The sequence below is a fragment of the Hippoglossus stenolepis genome, chromosome 7, assembly GCF_022539355.2.
Source record: "Hippoglossus stenolepis isolate QCI-W04-F060 chromosome 7, HSTE1.2, whole genome shotgun sequence".
NCBI lineage: Eukaryota > Metazoa > Chordata > Actinopteri > Pleuronectiformes > Pleuronectidae > Hippoglossus > Hippoglossus stenolepis.
In genome coordinates, this window is record NC_061489.1 from 26,436,856 (window position 1) to 26,454,678 (window position 17,823).

The 17,823-nt window shown below is 42.5% G+C and overlaps 2 protein-coding genes across 2 annotated transcripts in view; one reads left to right on the forward strand and one right to left on the reverse strand.

The window, feature by feature from the left end:
- The window catches only part of shtn3 (shootin 3), a 20,521-nt gene extending 14,184 nt beyond the window's left edge, over positions 1 to 6,337 (reverse strand). Inside the window, 2 exon segments of the mRNA XM_035162256.2 lie at positions 1,781 to 1,841; positions 6,040 to 6,337. Coding sequence (XP_035018147.2) covers positions 1,781 to 1,841; positions 6,040 to 6,111 — 133 coding nt within the window. The 5' untranslated portion in view covers positions 6,112 to 6,337.
- Positions 6,338 to 7,261: 924 nt separating this feature from the next.
- Positions 7,262 to 11,777, forward strand: gm2a (GM2 ganglioside activator). Its single transcript, XM_035162060.2, has 4 exons — positions 7,262 to 7,442; positions 7,919 to 8,071; positions 9,691 to 9,873; positions 10,096 to 11,777. Exons 1-4 carry the CDS (start codon positions 7,362 to 7,364, stop codon positions 10,249 to 10,251), a joined length of 573 nt encoding a protein of 190 aa, XP_035017951.2. The 5' UTR covers positions 7,262 to 7,361; the 3' UTR covers positions 10,252 to 11,777.
- Positions 11,778 to 17,823: the final 6,046 nt, after the last annotated feature.

Here is a 17,823-nt window from a genome sequence, read left to right on the forward strand (position 1 = left end):
CAGAACCATGGTTCAGTTTGATCCAGACCCAGAACTCCTCTTCTGGTCTGAGGAACCTTTCACACCTGATGTTCAGGTTCAGACTGAACTGAAGAGTCTGAACCAACCTGTAAATACTTTGACGACCATGAAGCTTCTGCACCAAACCTGAAACATGTCTGGTGAATTCACTCTGGTTCACACTGTTCATATAAAGATCATATAACCCAGACACTGCAGATTAAATTCAGCCTCAGTGTTTACTCACCCTTCCATCATCTCGGGTCAGGTCACGTTTTCACTCAGTTTGACCTTTGAGATTCAAACGAGGCTGAACTCTCAGCTCATTAGATCTATTAACATGTGTCTGTCACATGTGGAGGAGCAGGTAGAAACTCCTGAAGAAGGACCACACTCGTCCTTCCCCCGTTTTCTGCTGCTGAATTATTCATGAGGGCAGGTTTTAAATAATGAATGGGAATAACATGACAGGAGCGACTGCTGTCGTCTCTGGGGAGAAGCAGTGGATGAATAAATGAGTGAATGAATGAGAGACTGAATATAAGAGGATCAGAGTTTTCTGCTGACTCTTCCCAGAGAGCGAGTGGACGTGTTGATGAGGTTTCTAACACGTGACGGACGTGAAACTGGAAGAACACAAACATCTCAGGATGAAGAAGAGGAGCCGTACACGCAGAAGAGGAAGACGTCAGCTTGGAAACACGAGGAGATTCCAGATCTTCTGGTGATGAGGGCCGACGCCGGTGTGGATGAGCTGTAAACAACAACACTGATCTTTCCACAGCAGCGTTTATACGTCATGTCCGGCCTCCTGCTGCTCTACAGGCTCCGCCCCTCGCCTGGATGTTCCCACATGTTCCTGTTGGTGTGACCAAGTCGGACCCGACAACCTGCTGCTGCTGCTTCTCAGGACAAACACTAACTGCAGGAAATGTCCAGACACTATTTTCTGAACATTTTCTGAGGTTTAAACGACTTCTGTGATGTTAAAATGTAGATTTTGTAAACTCGTAGTAAAGAACAGGCTCACATCGTCCACTGACACAGTTTTAACAACAAAAACTGAAGAGCTTCACTTTTCTACATAACCTGAAAACAGCCGGAGGATTTTAATCTCAAGACGCTTCCAGCAACATGTACAAACTTTCACATTTCATGTTTAACCAGGTGTGAAGCAGCTCTTACCTCTGAGAATAGTCATGACAGGAGTCAGGAGCTGCCGTCAGCCTCGTCTCTAACACTAAACCTCGATCACAGGTCAAAGAACAAACGCCCTTCTACCGTTGGCTAAATACCCTGGCAGTCGCCGTGGAAACAAGGACATCCAGCCCTCCCCACATCAAACAAACCCGCTCAGAGGACGAGGTGTCGGTGATGTCACATGTGAGGAGGGAGGGTGTGAAGGTGTGAGGGGGAGGAAGTGAAGGTGTCAGCTGTCAGCGTGTAGGAGGCTTAGAGGAACATGAAACCTGGATAAATTGAAGAGTTAATTTAAACATATTTAACCTTTTATGGATTTTTTACAACTCTAAAACATTCTCCCAAATTCTTAACTGGACGAGTTAAAATGGACCTGTAACAAAGTCAGGAGATCACCATAGTTCGTCCTCTGAGGACCGTGAATATCTGTATAAAAGAATGAACCAACAAATAAATAATTACGTCTATTCATTTGTCTACAGGTTTGGTTCTTTGGTGCTGTATTTTAAATAAAGTTTGAACAATGGCTGGTGTCTGCGGTGATGGAGGAGTCTGAGGAGGTGGAGGAAGCTGGACTCACCTCTCTTGATGTGTTTGAGTTGTCTCTCGGCCTCGTCCCGCTCCTCCGTCAGTCTGTGGCACTGCGGGAGGAGACACCAGGGTCAACACATGGGATCACGTTCCACAACAGACTGAATATACAGGTCATCGATACCAGCGGAGTTCAGTTACACAAAACACACAGTGAGGGAGTCGCACACATCACACACATCACACACATCGAGTGTTCAGAGGACAATACACAAAGAACCTCATTTAAAAAGACACAAACAGAACCTGAAGACATTTAAATCCAATGTGGTGATGAATGAGTCAAACACAGGAAATTCATCCAGGAAGCAGAGGATCGACTCCCGTAGCTTCTTACTTTCAATTTATTTTTACTTTTCACTTGTTTCAGTCTCTGCATTTCATTCATTCTTTCACTCGTTAGCTTAATGATCTATACATTGACTAAGATAAATGACATCCCTGCTCCCACAAGTGACTGACCCCAAATCCCGCCTCCTCCATGTCAGCAGATGGGACAACGAACATCATTTCAGTGTTTCTGTCTTCACGTTTCTGATTAGTTTGGTTTTAAACAGGCTGAGATGTCATGATTGACAGCTGAGAATGACTTGCCATTGGTCAAGCGAGTGTGTAGGCGGGACCTTGATACTGGGGCTGCAGAGCCTCAGAATCGCAAGATGGCCGCACCAGTATCCAGGATATTTAAAATTCATTTTTGCAGAACAAAAGAACCCGGCAACGCGTCGTCCATCTTTATACGAAGTCACTGCTTATCTTCATATTGAGCAATACTCAGAGGAATTAGAAATCTCACCTGAGAGTAATTCTGAACTCAAGTATTCTAATTAATATGCAGGCAGTGAACGCATCATTGGAGCTTTTGAGGAGGAAATCCGCTTTTCTTTGTGTCCTGTGAAATCCTCACATGCTCCAGCAGCAGAAGGACGGAGGAATCACAAAGTATCTCAGGAGATTAGACAAAGTGCAGCACCAACAGATTTCCCGTTCACCCTCTCCTCCATTTAAACATTTGGTCCGATCCCCCTCTCCCAGCTGAAGACTGCACTGCCCTCGTCTCACGACGTTTCCTCCTAATGACACAGACAACCTTTCACTTCTGATAACAAACGGACCCTCTGTGCTGCTGCTGACTTGACGGCTGCCCTACAAAAAGCCCCAGAAACAGCTCGTAACTGCTCATTTTCACATCCATCCCATGGAAGTATCGCCTGTTGGGTTATATTAAGGATGAGCAGCTGTGGAGATGAGGCCTGGTCAGCGCTGCCCGATGGGAAATGTTCTTACAAGAAGCTTAGAATTATCATATTTTGATAATATGCAGTTGTTTTGAAATGCTGCTCAGAAAATGTGGTTCATGTCACGTCACGATCATCATCCGGAGCAAGATTGGCTGGAAAGACGTCATAATTATTATTATAGTTATCGTACATCTGGTAACACTGGTCCTGGTTTGGATGTTGGAGGAATGAAAGTTGGCAGCAGCTGTCTCTGAGGTTAACAAGGGCAAACCCACCATCAACACTTCCTTTTTACTCCATTAGTGAACTCCTTCAAGCATAAACACTGAATGTAGTTACATTCAAAGGAAGACTGGGGATTAAAAAATGGAAATTTAGCTTTTCTACTCACTAAATATCCCTCGGTTGACTCAGAGAGGAAAATAACGAGTTATCTGAGAATAACTCTGGTTCCAGAGAATCCTTCCAACACAGGTGTTCCTCTCTCGTCTAATCTCATGTAAATAGGAAACGAGAAGATGATCTCATTTCCGACCAGACCTGAAGCTCTGGCTTCTTGACCTCACTCATTAACGGACCATATGCAGGACTGCAACGCTACTGACCTCTGCATGCACTTCATTTAAAATGGTAAATGGAACTCGTACAGCATTCTGTGACCTTCTGTGTAGCAACAACAACAGTTAACACACGAGGAAAACTGTTCAAACAACCTACAGAAGACACAACTGACTCCAAGTATGATCATTATTACATATACGATGAATATCTCTGAGTTATTTTAGCTGTTCTGGAGCGATGCAATGTAGAAATCACGTTTTGCGATGGAATATGACCCAGCCACAGCTACTATTTGTAGTTTTAACGTAAGCTCGCAGTTAGCACATTAATGTGGGCACTACTACATTTAACCAACCACACACCACCAGATTAAAGGTGGAGTGATGATGATGTTTTAAAGGTGACATTAAAGGTTGAATATGAGTCGTAACAACATTGTGGGTTGTTTATTTATATTTTCATTTCTCTGCTTGGATTCGTCACAAAGGACAAAAAGGACGATTATCATCCGGCTCCGCTGCAGCAGCAGGAAGCACTTGTCCCACTTTCTCTACCTGCAGCCTCACACACTGTCAGCTCACATTTCCCACAGGAACACAGTGAGGGCGGAGGGTTCACTGGCACACAGCAAGGCAGTGAGGCTGCCAGGGTGAGCGGTTCAATTCCCTGTGCTGCTCAGCGAGCACGGGGGACACTCGATGGCAGATTCCTTTAAAATATTCACATTTAATGTCAGATCGGTAAAGTCGCTGTGTCGTCAGCTGCACTTTAATGGTGGAGCAGCTCGAAAGCAGCTTTTGTCCTTTTCTTTGTTGCTGTGCAGTGATGGAACAGCAAAGCAGAGTTTTAATACAATAAAATATTCATAATAAAATGTGGTTTGCATTTCCAAGCACAAATGTCAGCAGGTTGGGAAAAAAGCAAGCAACATGCAAGTGAGCTGTGCTGATCCTGTCAGCTTCGAGATGAGGCTAGCTCGTTAGCTTTGTTAGCTTTGATAGATTTTCCTTTTTACACCTGCAGGGGGTTTCAAAGATGTCGGAGCAGCCACATTATTTAAATTATTTATCCCCTGGGGGAGTGAAGCTAACCTCCATCATATCAGTATGTAGAGAGTTGAGTCTATTGTCTCCTTCTTAAGATAAAATTAGCTATTAGCCAAATAAACTGTCTTTAGTGTAAGTTCCTATTATTGATTCATCAGTTACAATATTCTTGATTAACAAATAAATTGTCTGTTCCATAAACAGAAAGTAGATAAACTGCCCATCACAGTTTCTCAAAGCTTGTGGTGATATATTCTTCTTTCCATTGCATTTCCTGGTGACTCAGGTGAAGGTTGAGGGTTCAATTTCCTACTCAACTCATCAGATGAAACAAGGCACCGAGGGTTAGACGGTTAGATTTTTATCTTTGGAGGATATCGTGGGGGGGTTGTGTTGCTAATAGTTCAAGCAAGTCGACCATAGAACAAGAGGAAGAAACTTCACCACAGAGTTTGTCGTCCACATGACTCGGCGCTTTTACCTCTCCTAAGAAACTCTCTACTCGCCGTTGCCCTCTAGTGGACGTACGCCTATCGCTTAACAACCATGCCGACGTAAAGGACTTTCCGAGTTCGTAAGAAACTGTACGATGTTACTTCGCCCAGGAGGCAAAGGGACAAACAATTTACAACATGGCGGCTTTTGCTTCGCTCTTATGAGGTACGTTATCACAACCTCCTCCACCGACTCTGCACTGCTCTCTAGTGGATTTATTACTGAACAACATAACGGACGCATGCTGGCAGTGACAATTACATCGTTAAATAAATAATAATAATAAATGAACTCATAGAGCAAGGCACCTCCACCGGAAGAGGTGTGTGGTTCCCTTCCCATTGTATCCTCTATAGGTGATTCAGGTTAAATCCTGCATGAAATTACAGATGTGAGGCAGCGAAATATTAACGAACCAGCAAAGAGATTAAAACATCAACTATTTCTGTTAAATATGATTTCAGACCTGAGGCCAGGCTTCTACTGACAGTTGGAGAAATGAAGTCAGACATCACAGGCCAGAATAAACCTGTCAGCACATTTCTCTCCATTAATAAAGGGATTTAAATAAACCCTGACACTTCTTCGTGGGTCCCAGTGAAGACGCAGCTGTGACTTGACCTCAGGAGCCAAATCTCTGTTTCCTGCTCCAATGGGAGAGGAGGACATTTTTTGGGAGGGGTCCGGCTCTTTGATGTCTACAATAACCTCCAGGAGAAGCCGGCCGGCGAATCACACCGGCGCCGAATCCGCTGCAAACCGTCCCATCCGGCGGAAAAACGCCCCAACGCATCTTCCACACGCGTTCAAAGTGATTCACACGCAGCTTGTGAAGGGAAATCGTGACATTTGAGCTGTTTTCCGGTGGTTTTATCCCCGTTTTCTGTATCTTTTAATTGCCTCACCTCCGTGTGCATGTGCGCGTCTCTCTCCTCCTCGCATCCCTCCATCTGCGCAGAGGACGAGCAGGGAAGCATCTTCAGCTCCGTCTGGGACCAGGCTGCGATGTCTACAGACTGAAGCTAGCACATGTTGGGATGTGACTCCGTTGTTTGAATTCTTCCTCCAGACGCATGGGATGGAGATGGAGCTGCTGCTGCTGCTGCTGCCGGCGAACAGGATCCTCCTCCCCCTCCTCCTCTCACTGTCATCAGCATCATCTGGCTCCTGGACCCCTCCTCCACCCCCATCCTCCTCTTCCTCCTCTTCCTCCTCTTCCTCCCTCCTCTCTGCTGCAGGCGCCGTCGGACTGAACCATTCGTGTGCAGGGAGATGCGAGGCTTGAAATGTTGCTGCCTTCAAGTTCAATTTTGAAGATTAAAAAATTGAAATAACCTAATAAACTTCATCACAATTTAGTGTTAATATTTTTCCCTCTTGTATTTAAGTGTGTTTTTGTTGTTTTGTTAGTTTTTTATGGCCACATAAGCCTAAAGTATGATACCAATAGCCACAGTGTTATTATCAGACAATAATTATAATTGCTGTTATTGTTAGAGAGCCATAATCATCACAATTTGAATTAAATATAGGTTATAAATATATAAATGTGTGTGTGTGTGTGTGTGTGTGTGTGTATAAACTGTACTACATGGACATCTAGAGGCCATAACATGATACTACAGGATATTCTCAATACACCACATTATTTGTGAAATGCTGAATAATAACAATAATGATATTCTGTCCAGCAATAAACTGCAAATTCAGTATTTTAAACGTTTCAATTTAATGTATTTTTTATATCTCACCCAACAGTAGTAATTTATACATAAAAGTATCATCATATATATAACTATTATTAATATTTATCTTTACTTATTATTATATAATAGTTGTAATTTTAAATTGTCTTATTATTTATAACATTGTCATAATAATAATAATACATATTAAATAATGACGAATAATAAAAATGATCATGTAGATAAATTCCTTATTTCTTAATATTTACATCATGTTAATAAAGTTTCAGTTCCTTTATTCTGTTGTAGTGTTTTTTACCTTTTATATAATAAATAAAGTACAGTGAAAAGGGAAGAGGACAGTCAGCCAATCACGTGTCTCGCTGGTCATGTGACGGGGCCGGTACCACGGTAAACACGGAAGTGGCTCTCTGCAGCCTCGGCTTCCGCCAAACGTTTATTTAAAGGCTCACAGGCACTGCAGCAGGAATTCAAACCCTCCACTGCAGAGGACTGACCGGGTGTCGGTGTCACAGAGCGGGATGGAGAAGTGGCTGATGTTTGCGGTGTCTCTGACGCTGGTCCTGGATCAGGTGAACTGCAGAAGAGTCACTAAGGCTCAGGTGAGTTTTCATTACAGAGATTTCAAACTTCACAGGAAGTGATCAGGATTCAGAGAAACACAGAGACACATGGAAAACATCTTCTTCTTCTTCTCTGTTTAAATGAAGCACTGACCGACTGAGGCTCATGTTTAATGTCTGTAACTCTGCTGCCACTTGGTGCAACCTGCTAATTAAAAGTACATCAGCAAAAGTAAATCACATTAATATTCTCTCACATATATAAGAATAAATATCTGTGAAGCTGCAGGAACTTCACGGATCCTCTGACATGTTTTTTATCTTGTTTGCACACAACTTGTTATCTTGTGCAAACGGAGAGAACTCAGTTTCTCGTTTTTATCTTTCACCTTGAAATGTCCTAGGACAGAACAGAGACGTGTGATAGTCATCTGCAGGAATCACGTCCCACGTAGAAAACCTTTCTGCATCAGCGTGTGCCCCATTGTGTCCACCGCTCTCTTTGCTCTGCACAGATTCTGGGTTTTGAGTGGAAGAACTGCGGGAAGCCCGACGACCCGGCCGTCCTGAAAGCTCTGGCCCTGTCCCCGGACCCCATCACCATCCCAGGAGAGCTGACGGCCTCCGCCTCTGGAGCCACGTCCGTCGAGCTGGCTACTCCTCTGTCTGTGAGTTCACCGGCTCTGTCCTTAATAATAATGTGAACTGCTCCACAGGCTTCAGCACTTAACGCATCATTACCCAAGACAAGTTTCAACCGTCTTGTGCAACGTCTCAACCGTCTGTGTTTGTGGAGCCGGTTGTTTCCTGTCCTCTCGAGCAGAACCAGGCGTGTGTGAACCTGCTCCTGTGGGCGTCATGTCATCAGAGCAGGACGAGCACATGGAGCCGTGAACATTTGAAGTAAAACAGGGAAATGGCGAGAAAGGATTTCGCTTTTGAGGTTGAAAAACTATTCACGATGAAGAAAAGGCTAAAATTTGAGAAAGTTTGGAAATAAAAAGTCTCTTAACGAGTCCCGAAAGTGTCTTTGAACGTCTTGTGTTGTTCTGCTTTGCAACATAAACAGACGAGGACATTTATCAGACCTCACAGTAGGAGACACAAAAGCTTTTTGCTGCTACGTGCAGAGATGATTCAAAGCCATTTTCCCTCCTCATACCTGGACTTAAAACAACAAAAGCTGCTAACCCTGTATGTAGTCTATAGGCGGAACCATTCAACAAAATCATATGAACTAGAAAAGCCTGTTTTGAAAATATTCAAAATATGTTCCTGGTACAATGACTAAAAGGATGAAACTGGTGTGAAACTGATTTCCTGCTGTTGACATGGATCTGAGGTAGTTTACCCTCCCTCTCCTCTTATCAGTTCTCTGGTCAACATGAGTGAACTGTGTAACATCTTCTTCTCATGTGACCCCCCCCCCCGCTGAACATTTCCACACTTTACAACAGTCTCATTGTTTGCTTCACTGTTTATGTATCAACTCCATCTCCTGCAAATAGAAGCAGAGTTTATTTGTGCAGCACATTTCTACAGTGAGAAAGATTCTTCACACAAGATGGAAAGAGGCAGCAAGAGAAAATGTAAAAGCAACAAAGACAGAAAAAGTATTTAGATGGAAGAGGTAGAGAACTAGAAAAGGAATAAAAAGAGTTAAAGTAACAGTGCAGTGTCTGGAATCAGTGATTACCTAACTTTAACAAAAGACTGTGGAACAAGAAACTCTTCAGCCTTGATTTCAAAGAACTGAGATTCACACATCTGCAGTTCTGAGAAGTTTGTTCCACATATACGACCAAAAATCCCACAACGGAAAGCAGAACCGCCCCAGATGACCTGAGAGGTCTGGATGTATTTAGTTCCTAAACCGTTATAAACCCACAGCCAGTGTGAAGAGACGATACAATACATTTATGAATTTGCAGAGTTTAGAGCTCGAGCGGTGAACTGGCCTGATATGATCCAAGCACGAGCACGGTTCTGTTACTGGGACCTTTGACACCGATTTGATGGGACGAATAAAAGATAAAAACACCTCAACCACTCAAAACCGCCTTGTCTCCTGTTCTTATCTGATTTGATTGATCATTCCCCCCCCGTCCATTCCCTTTTGTCTCTGTTTGTGTTTGTGAGTCAGGAGGATAACACAAAATCCTCCAAACAGATTTACAAGATATTTGGTGGAAGGATGGGAGTCTGACCTCCTGCTGCTGCTTCACATGACTAACACTCACTCCTGAATCTATCTCCAGACATTTCACCGAGTCTCTCGTGTCCTCAGGTGACTGTGACCATGGAGAAGGAGGTGGCCGGCTTCTGGGTGAAGATTCCCTGTGTGGAGGAGATTGGCAGCTGTCACTACCCGGACATCTGCGATATTCTGAGCCAGCTGATCCCACCGGGTCAGGACTGTCCTGAACCGCTGCACACGTACGGACTTCCCTGCCACTGCCCCTTCAAAGCCGTGAGTGTTCTACTGTACAGGAAACAATGATAAACAATGATAACATCTCTGAACTCGCTCGGTCTGTCGACTCGTTATGGCTCCAATTTAACGATCTAAGCTCATAATCTGAAGCTCAAGGTGCAAATTGTCATTTTCATTGATATTTACAGTGAAAAGTCTGTATGAATCATTTCCCATCAGCATAAACTCAATGTGACCCGATCCCTCGTGTCTCCTCAGGGCTCGTACTCTCTCCCTGAGTCCGATTTCTCCCTGCCCCACGTGGAACTGCCGTCCTGGCTGACCAACGGGGACTACAGTGTGCGGGGCGTCCTGGGCAGCGGGGGGGAGGAGCTGGCCTGCCTCGAGGTGGCGCTGTCCCTTCACTCCGACTGAACAACCACACGGACCAACACAGGGTTTTTCTTTGTTTGTTTATTTGCATGTACGAAAAGAAAATTGGGAAGTGAAAGCAGAAGTAGCACAAAATCCTGAAACTGGTAAAACAAGATAACAGGTGTTATACATTAACCTGCAGAATGACAAGCGTTTGTAAAGTCTAACCACGACAAATATGGTACGTAGATTATTTTTTTATGCACAAAAACTAGTTTCTCCTGTTTTTTACTTTCATCTGAGCCATCGAAGATTTGTATTAACCAGTAACAGCTTCATTTACCTGCTACAGACACGTAGCTCCATTCAGTACCTGAACTTTAAAATAACGTTTCAAAAGCTGAGAAAAAAAAATGAGTATTTCAAGTTTTCATCAGTTCTCCAAGAAAGAAAAACTGGAACTGATTCAAAGTTACAGGACATTTAAAATATTTGTGAGTCAACATGAAACCGAAGCTCAGAGGAATCTAAAGGTTTCTGCCTGATCGGCCTTTTTTTAACAATTGTCTTTTGCACAGGAACATTTTTCTCTTATGCCAAAAACTGAGAAAAAGATTTCATATTTCCAGGCATGAGCCTAATAAATTAATACTTTTCAAAATACCCAATGCATAGTTCGTATGGTAGTAGATCTAAACATCTCAATGGATAATTAGATTTTTAGATTCTGATCAGAGTGAGAAACTAGAAACCGTCAGCAGCCCAGAAAGGTCGAGAGGAAGTTGAAAAGTTGTAGAAATTAAAATTGAGAAGTTTAAACAAGGACCAAAAAGTCAAAGGGAACAAGGACACAGTTAAATGACCTCAACACGCTGCAGAGGTGAAGTTTGAAGAACAGAAAGAATCAGTGATAACCAGACAATAACAAACATTCATCTATGTAAAGATTCAAATTTTTGTCCTTTTTTAAGTCGCAGCTTCACATCCTTGTTTTCAGATCCTCTTCAGATGGATTTATCTCTGTGGTTAGAAAACAAGTAGTTTCTGATCCTGTTTGATTCTTTGGCCTCAACGTGATTTGAATGATGTATCGCAGGAGTAACATGAGATACTGAGGTACGACCAGGAGAGGGCGATCTTCTCATGTCTCCGAACCACGGGGCCTTTTAGCTGCAGCTCAGTCACATCAAATCAAACTTTTATTTCTTCACTCTCACTTTTCACTGTGAATAAACAGAACAAAAACATTTATTAGAAATAACGAAGCTCCTCAGAATTCAAATGTGTCAAAGTGTTTTTTTATCTAAAGAAAAATCAAACGTAGTAGTTCTGTTGTTGTCTTTTATGGATTTTGTTGATTTATTTTATTTGAATGTGTTTGAGTTTTGGAATTTGAGATTTTCTTTCTATTTCCTTTTTTACCGACGCTGTCGTCCATTGCAGTGCAACTTTGTAGATTCTTTACTAGAGAATAAAATGATGAGTTAAAGTTTATTTTTAGTTAATGATGATTTTAAATGTTTTTCTACTGTGCTGATGACAAATAATGTACGGATTTTAATAAACTCAATGACAGAAGCTGTGAATTTTGTTCCCTGATTTATTTGTAATCAAACATTGAATTGTTCTCACATTAAACCACATGAAAACTTGTATTAGTGACCAAGTTCACTCTATAAGTTTATGTTAATACTTGACTTCACCTTACTTACGCCACAGGGTGGCAGCATTTCCTCTGAGGATCAGTTGCCTGCAGGTTTGACTTGAACAGAGCTGCTGCAGCACTGAGCAGAAACTGTACGACAACACAACTCAACACAACAACTCCTGCAGTGTCAATGTGCATCTTCACATTTCTTTCTGCAACAAGATGAAACCAGATATTTAATAAAAAAAAAAACACCTTATAAGAATAAAAGTAACAAAGTGGTTTCTTCATGATGACAAAGACAATTGAGCGTAAAATCTGATTTAGCTTCGCTGCAGCGGTGAAGGTTAAACAGGAAGCGGCAACGAAAACAGAAACACAAAAGGAGGAAAGTTAGGAATTACACACAAGGGAGCTGAAGCTTCCAACATGAAGTGGACTCACACAACGTGGACTCACAACGTGGACACTGCGTTTATTTGTTTTAATTTCTCGATTAAATAATTATTCTCTGAAAATTACATTTAAACCCGTTACGACTGTGTCCAGAATCCTGATCTTATACAAAAAGCAGAAGTTGAACAGAGAGTAGAATAAAATCAGCTGTTGTGTGTTTTCAGGTGTGTGTCTGTGTGTGTCTGTGTCTGTGTGTGTGTCTGTGTGTGTGTGTCTGAAAATCTGAATCTGGTTCATTAACTGCTTCTTGTTTTGTGGTTTTATCAGAGATGAAAGTTGCACGCAGACAAACGACTGATCCCCACCTCTCCCCCCACGTCTGACTGTGACCTCTGACCTTTCTCCTGCAGCAGCCAGAGCTCAGGGCTTTTATTTTATAAAACATTTCCCAGTGTGGCCACACGACTACTGTATGAAAATAAACACGTTAAAGAGAAACACTCAGAACCAGAGTTTCCTCCAACATGCAACATGTGTGTGTCATCAAAGCACCTTGATGTGTGTGTAGGTGTGTGTGTCTCTGTGTGTGTGTAGGTGTGTGTCTGTGTGTGTGTGAGACAGATGTGGACCACTTGTTCCTTCAGACAGGAAGTGAACTGAATGTTTTTTCAGCAGAAACATTTAAACCAAAGAGAAGGAAACGTGGTTTCACTTATAGAGCGACCAGGGCATAGAACACACACACACACACACACACACACACACACACACACACACACACACACACACACACTGATTTGTCAAATTTTAGCCACTAAGATTCAGACAAAAAAAAAGCGTGATTCCCATTTAACTTAATTTGAGGAAATCCTTAATATCAAAATTGACATTTTTGCAGCTCAAAGTGATTTAATAGAAAAATACAACAAACACTTCAGATCATATTCACACAATAAACAGCACAGCTCTGTGTTTACATTCATTAAAACACTTCCTGGTAAACTCACAACTCACCACATTAATATTGAGGCTGTGAAACCTCAGCGATAATTCTCTGATGGAGTCAAAATTTTAATTTAATATTTAAAATCTGGGTCAAATCTGAATGTTTCATGATGAGCCGTGTGTGTGTGTGTGTGGGGGGGTGAGGTCAGTAGGTCATGATGAGCTGGAGGAAGATCCACAATCACAGGAAGACACAATTAACGCTGCAGATACTCATACATGCACTGACACACACACACCCACACGTTGTGACGCTGTTGTTTCCTTTGTGTGGTTCAATGTGTTGTTTTTATCTCATCAGCCTGATAACAGAACAAGTAGAGAACACACACAGTTCATGTTTGTGTTCATTTCATTTAACAGAAACTTGACATGAAGTAAAATCTCTTCATCAACTCTTCTGCAAACAAGAATTCAGACGTGAGTTTCATGAATGAGAGGAAACGATGGGCGGAGGGCTACAGACATGGAGGTCTGATGTTTGAGCAGCTCTACCACAGACAGACACACTGACTGCAAACACACACAGCAACACACAACACACAGCAACACACTGACTGCAAACAACACACAGCAACACACAGACTGCAAACAACACACACAACACACAGCAACAAATGCAACAAAGCAGAAGCAGGCTGACGTCCCCGTAAACACAATATAACTGTTATATTTTTATATCCCACTAACTTGTGGACTGAATTCTGTTCTTCTGGTCTGAGGAACCGTTCACACCTGATGTTCAGGTTCAGACTAAACTGAAAAGTCTGAAGCTCTGAAACAAACAAGGTGTGAAAGATCATTTATTATCCCGTCATGTTTTACTGTATTATGCTCAGACCAGCTCCCCTGGTTTAGTGTCCCTCTTCTTCCTCTCCTCTCCTCTCGTTTCCTCTCCTCTCCTTCTTCCTTTCCTTTCCTTTCCTTTCCTCTCCTCTCCTCTCCTCTCCTCTCCTCTCCTCTCCTCCCCTCTCCTCCCCACCTCTGCAGGACATCCTGCCTCTGGCCTCCACCATCAGACCGTTTCCTGTGGCAGGAAACCTGTTCCCAGATGCAGGGGAGGAGGCGAGGATGGAGGATGGAGAGGAGGAGGAGGAGGAGGAGGAGGTGGAGAGGAGGAGAGTCTGCAGAAGTGTTTAAGGAAAAGAAAGAAGGGTGGAGAGGTGAGGGAGGCGGACAAAGAGGTGGTGATGATGAGGAGGACGAAGGAGCAGGGAGGTCAGAGGTCGACACGTCAACAAACAAATCAGAGGTTCAGGGGACAATAGAGGAGGTGAGCGGGTTCAGCTCACTGATTGGGCGTCAGCAGAGCCGTGTCATCACCTGTTGTCATGAGAGTTCGACCAATGAGTCGACGGCTCTGACAGACTGATAGTTCTTCTCTTTACAGCGAAAACAATACTTTGTTACAGGAGCAAAGAGGGGATTGTAAAAATCAGAAGTGTAAAGTATAAGTTAACATGTGATGTAAGCATTAGTGAGGCGCCATCTTGTTCCACAGAAGATGAATAATCTGAAAGTCGGGGCTTGTGAAGAATAGACTCACTCCTGAGGAATGAGATGTAGAAGGATTCAGGTGAACACACGATTATTCACTCAGCAGGTCACAACGCACAAATGACACCCCCCTCACACACAGACAGACACACACAGACACACACACAGTTCATCCTCTCACTCTGGAGTTTGCTGTTTATCTTCTTCTACTCTGATTCTTATCTGGCTTCATGTGGGTCATGAGATCAGCTACATCCTGCTTTTAACAACGCACACACACACACACACACACACACACACACACACACACACACACACACACACACACACACACACACACACACACACACACACACACACCTGCCCTGTCGGTGGACAGACTTTTCAGGCCAAACAAAAGGTAACTAATGGGGTCACACACACAGACGACACCTTGAATCTGATGTGTTAGAGAACATGTCACTTTTCACACACACACACACACACACACACACACACACACACACACACACACACACACACACACACAGACACACAGACAGGAATCACTTCAGATCCTGTACAAACTAATGCAGATATTAAGCTGAACAAACTCTTTCCTCTGTGTTTGGCCTCTTCCACACAAACGCTGGTTTAAGTCCCAACAACTTATTTTTGTGCAGATTTTCTCTGGTTTCTGTGAATCTGTGTGAAAATGTAAAACTGAGTTAAATGTGTCCTCAGGCTCGTCAGATGAATTTTGATTTGTGGAGAAGCAGCGTAATGACACACACACGATAACTTTGTGTAGACGCTGATGTTCAACAACTGCAGGTCTTATCATCTGATCACCAGATTTATGTGTGTGTGTGTGTGTGTGTGATTGTGTGTGTGTGTTTGTGTGTGTGTGATTGTGTGTGTGTGCGTGTGTGTGTGTGATAAGCCACCATGCTGTGGTTTGTCATCTGTTTGTCAGTCAGACTCCAGCTCATAGCGATGCAGAAGGAAAGTTCCAGGTCTCACAGTGAAACACATTTAAATCAGTGCAGCTGCTGCAGATGTTCTTCATTCACTAAAGTTCTGCTTTTATTATTAACTTTACTTTTTACTTCCTGGGAAAAAAAACTAAACTCACACACACAACGTGTCGTCCGGACGTTTCCAACGGCAACAGAAAAATTAAGAAATCCAAATTATAGTGTCTGAAATGATAAATGAATTAAACTAATGTTCAAAGGTTTTAACTTTAAATGAGGCGAACACACATGAAGACTGATGGTATGAAAACATCCCGACCCCACACACACACACACACACACACACACACACACACACACACACACACACACACACACACACACACACACACACACACACACAGGTGGTAAATTAACTGGAAACAGATGTGTGTGCGTGTGTGTGCAGATCTCTCTCTCTCTCTCTCTCCCTCTCTCTCTCTCTCTCTCTCTCTCTCTCTCTCTCTCTCTCTCTCTCACACAGAACACCAGTTGATTGGCAGCAGACAGGAGGTCGATGGTGTTTGTTTTGGTGATGGTCTAATCTGATTGGCTGACCTCTGCTCCGTCTAAATCAGTTTTCCCTTTCAGCCATTGCCTGTAAAGAAAGATGGACGACCCGTGTCCACTTCCACCCTCCATCCACAGATGAAGATAAAATATCTTGGACATTAACGCAGCCATCTTGTGCCGATGACGTCATTTGGAGTCAGAGTCTGTCCCGTAGATAAAGGGGGGGTGGAGCTGTCAATCACGACCTCTCAGCCTAATTAAAACCAAACAAACATCGGTGAGATAAGAACGATCTAAAATAACAGAAACCATCTTTGACAAACATTTATTTAACGTCTACTTGAATTTTTAAGTTCGGTTTATGTCCCATCTGCTAACATGGAGGAGGTGTAATGACCCATACTGCAGCCAGCCACCAGGGGGCATTTGAGACACTTATGGGAGCTGTCATGTCTTTATTAACAGTCAATGCTGTTATCCTCTTGTTTATTTTCACGGTGAATGGATCCGTCTGACTCGTGTATTTTAATGATTTAAACTCTGTTTCCTCCTCAGTCGTCCGTCTCTCTGTCCGGCGGACGTCTCTCATCGGCCGGGGACGCCCCCCCCCCCCACACCGAGCCAAGAGGAAAGTGATACGCTTGATTCTCTCTCAGCCTGCAGGATATTTCAGGGAGCAAATGAAAAATAAGCTCTGCTGCATCCTGGGAAAATATTTAACTTGTGTCAGAGGATCTGTGGCTGTGAGCACCAACTGGTTTTAATGGTTTTAATTTAGTATCTGCTGGTTTCTAAACAAAGAATGAAATGTAGTGTGAAGTATTTAAAGTATGTGCATGTGTAATACTGCAGTAAATTATTCACATGTCATAACATTAACAGGATAATTATCAGTTTGAGTCTATACTGCGTTATTTGTTGTTATTGTATATTATTTATAGTTTTATATTTTTATTTTGAATACTGTTTTTATTCGTATCGTATTATATATCGTTTCCTGTATTCATCATGTTATTATATCTCATCATATCTCATCTTATTGTATCGTCTAATCTTTAATGTAAATAAATCCTAAATCATGAACCAGTATTTATTCTTGAAACTCAGATATTTTCTCAAATGAAAAAACCTGTAACTAGTGGTGGGATGTAACAAAGTACATTTACTTAGATCATTTCATTATGGAAGTACCTTTACTTTTAATACTTTAAGTATCTAAAAGCAAGTACTTGCTTCAAGTAGAAGGTTAAAGTTTCACTTTAGCAGAGAAACAAACTGATGCTCTGGGAATGTTTCGACGTCTGTGGCCTCAACACTGAAATTCTTCATAATTATATTTGAGGGTTAAAGCTGGAATGTGGGTTTCGTCACATTCAGGTTGAGCTTCTGAATTTACAGCACTCGTGTCAAAGTCGGTGAAATAAACAATAACAACAAACGATCGACAGTGCAAACATCAGACTTTAAAGAAAACACAGAAATATTTAAATAAACTTTAGTTTGCTCCCATAGAGACTCAAACGCTGAGTGTTACTGACGACCCTCGCCTCTGAAGCTGTCACCGTATATATAATATAA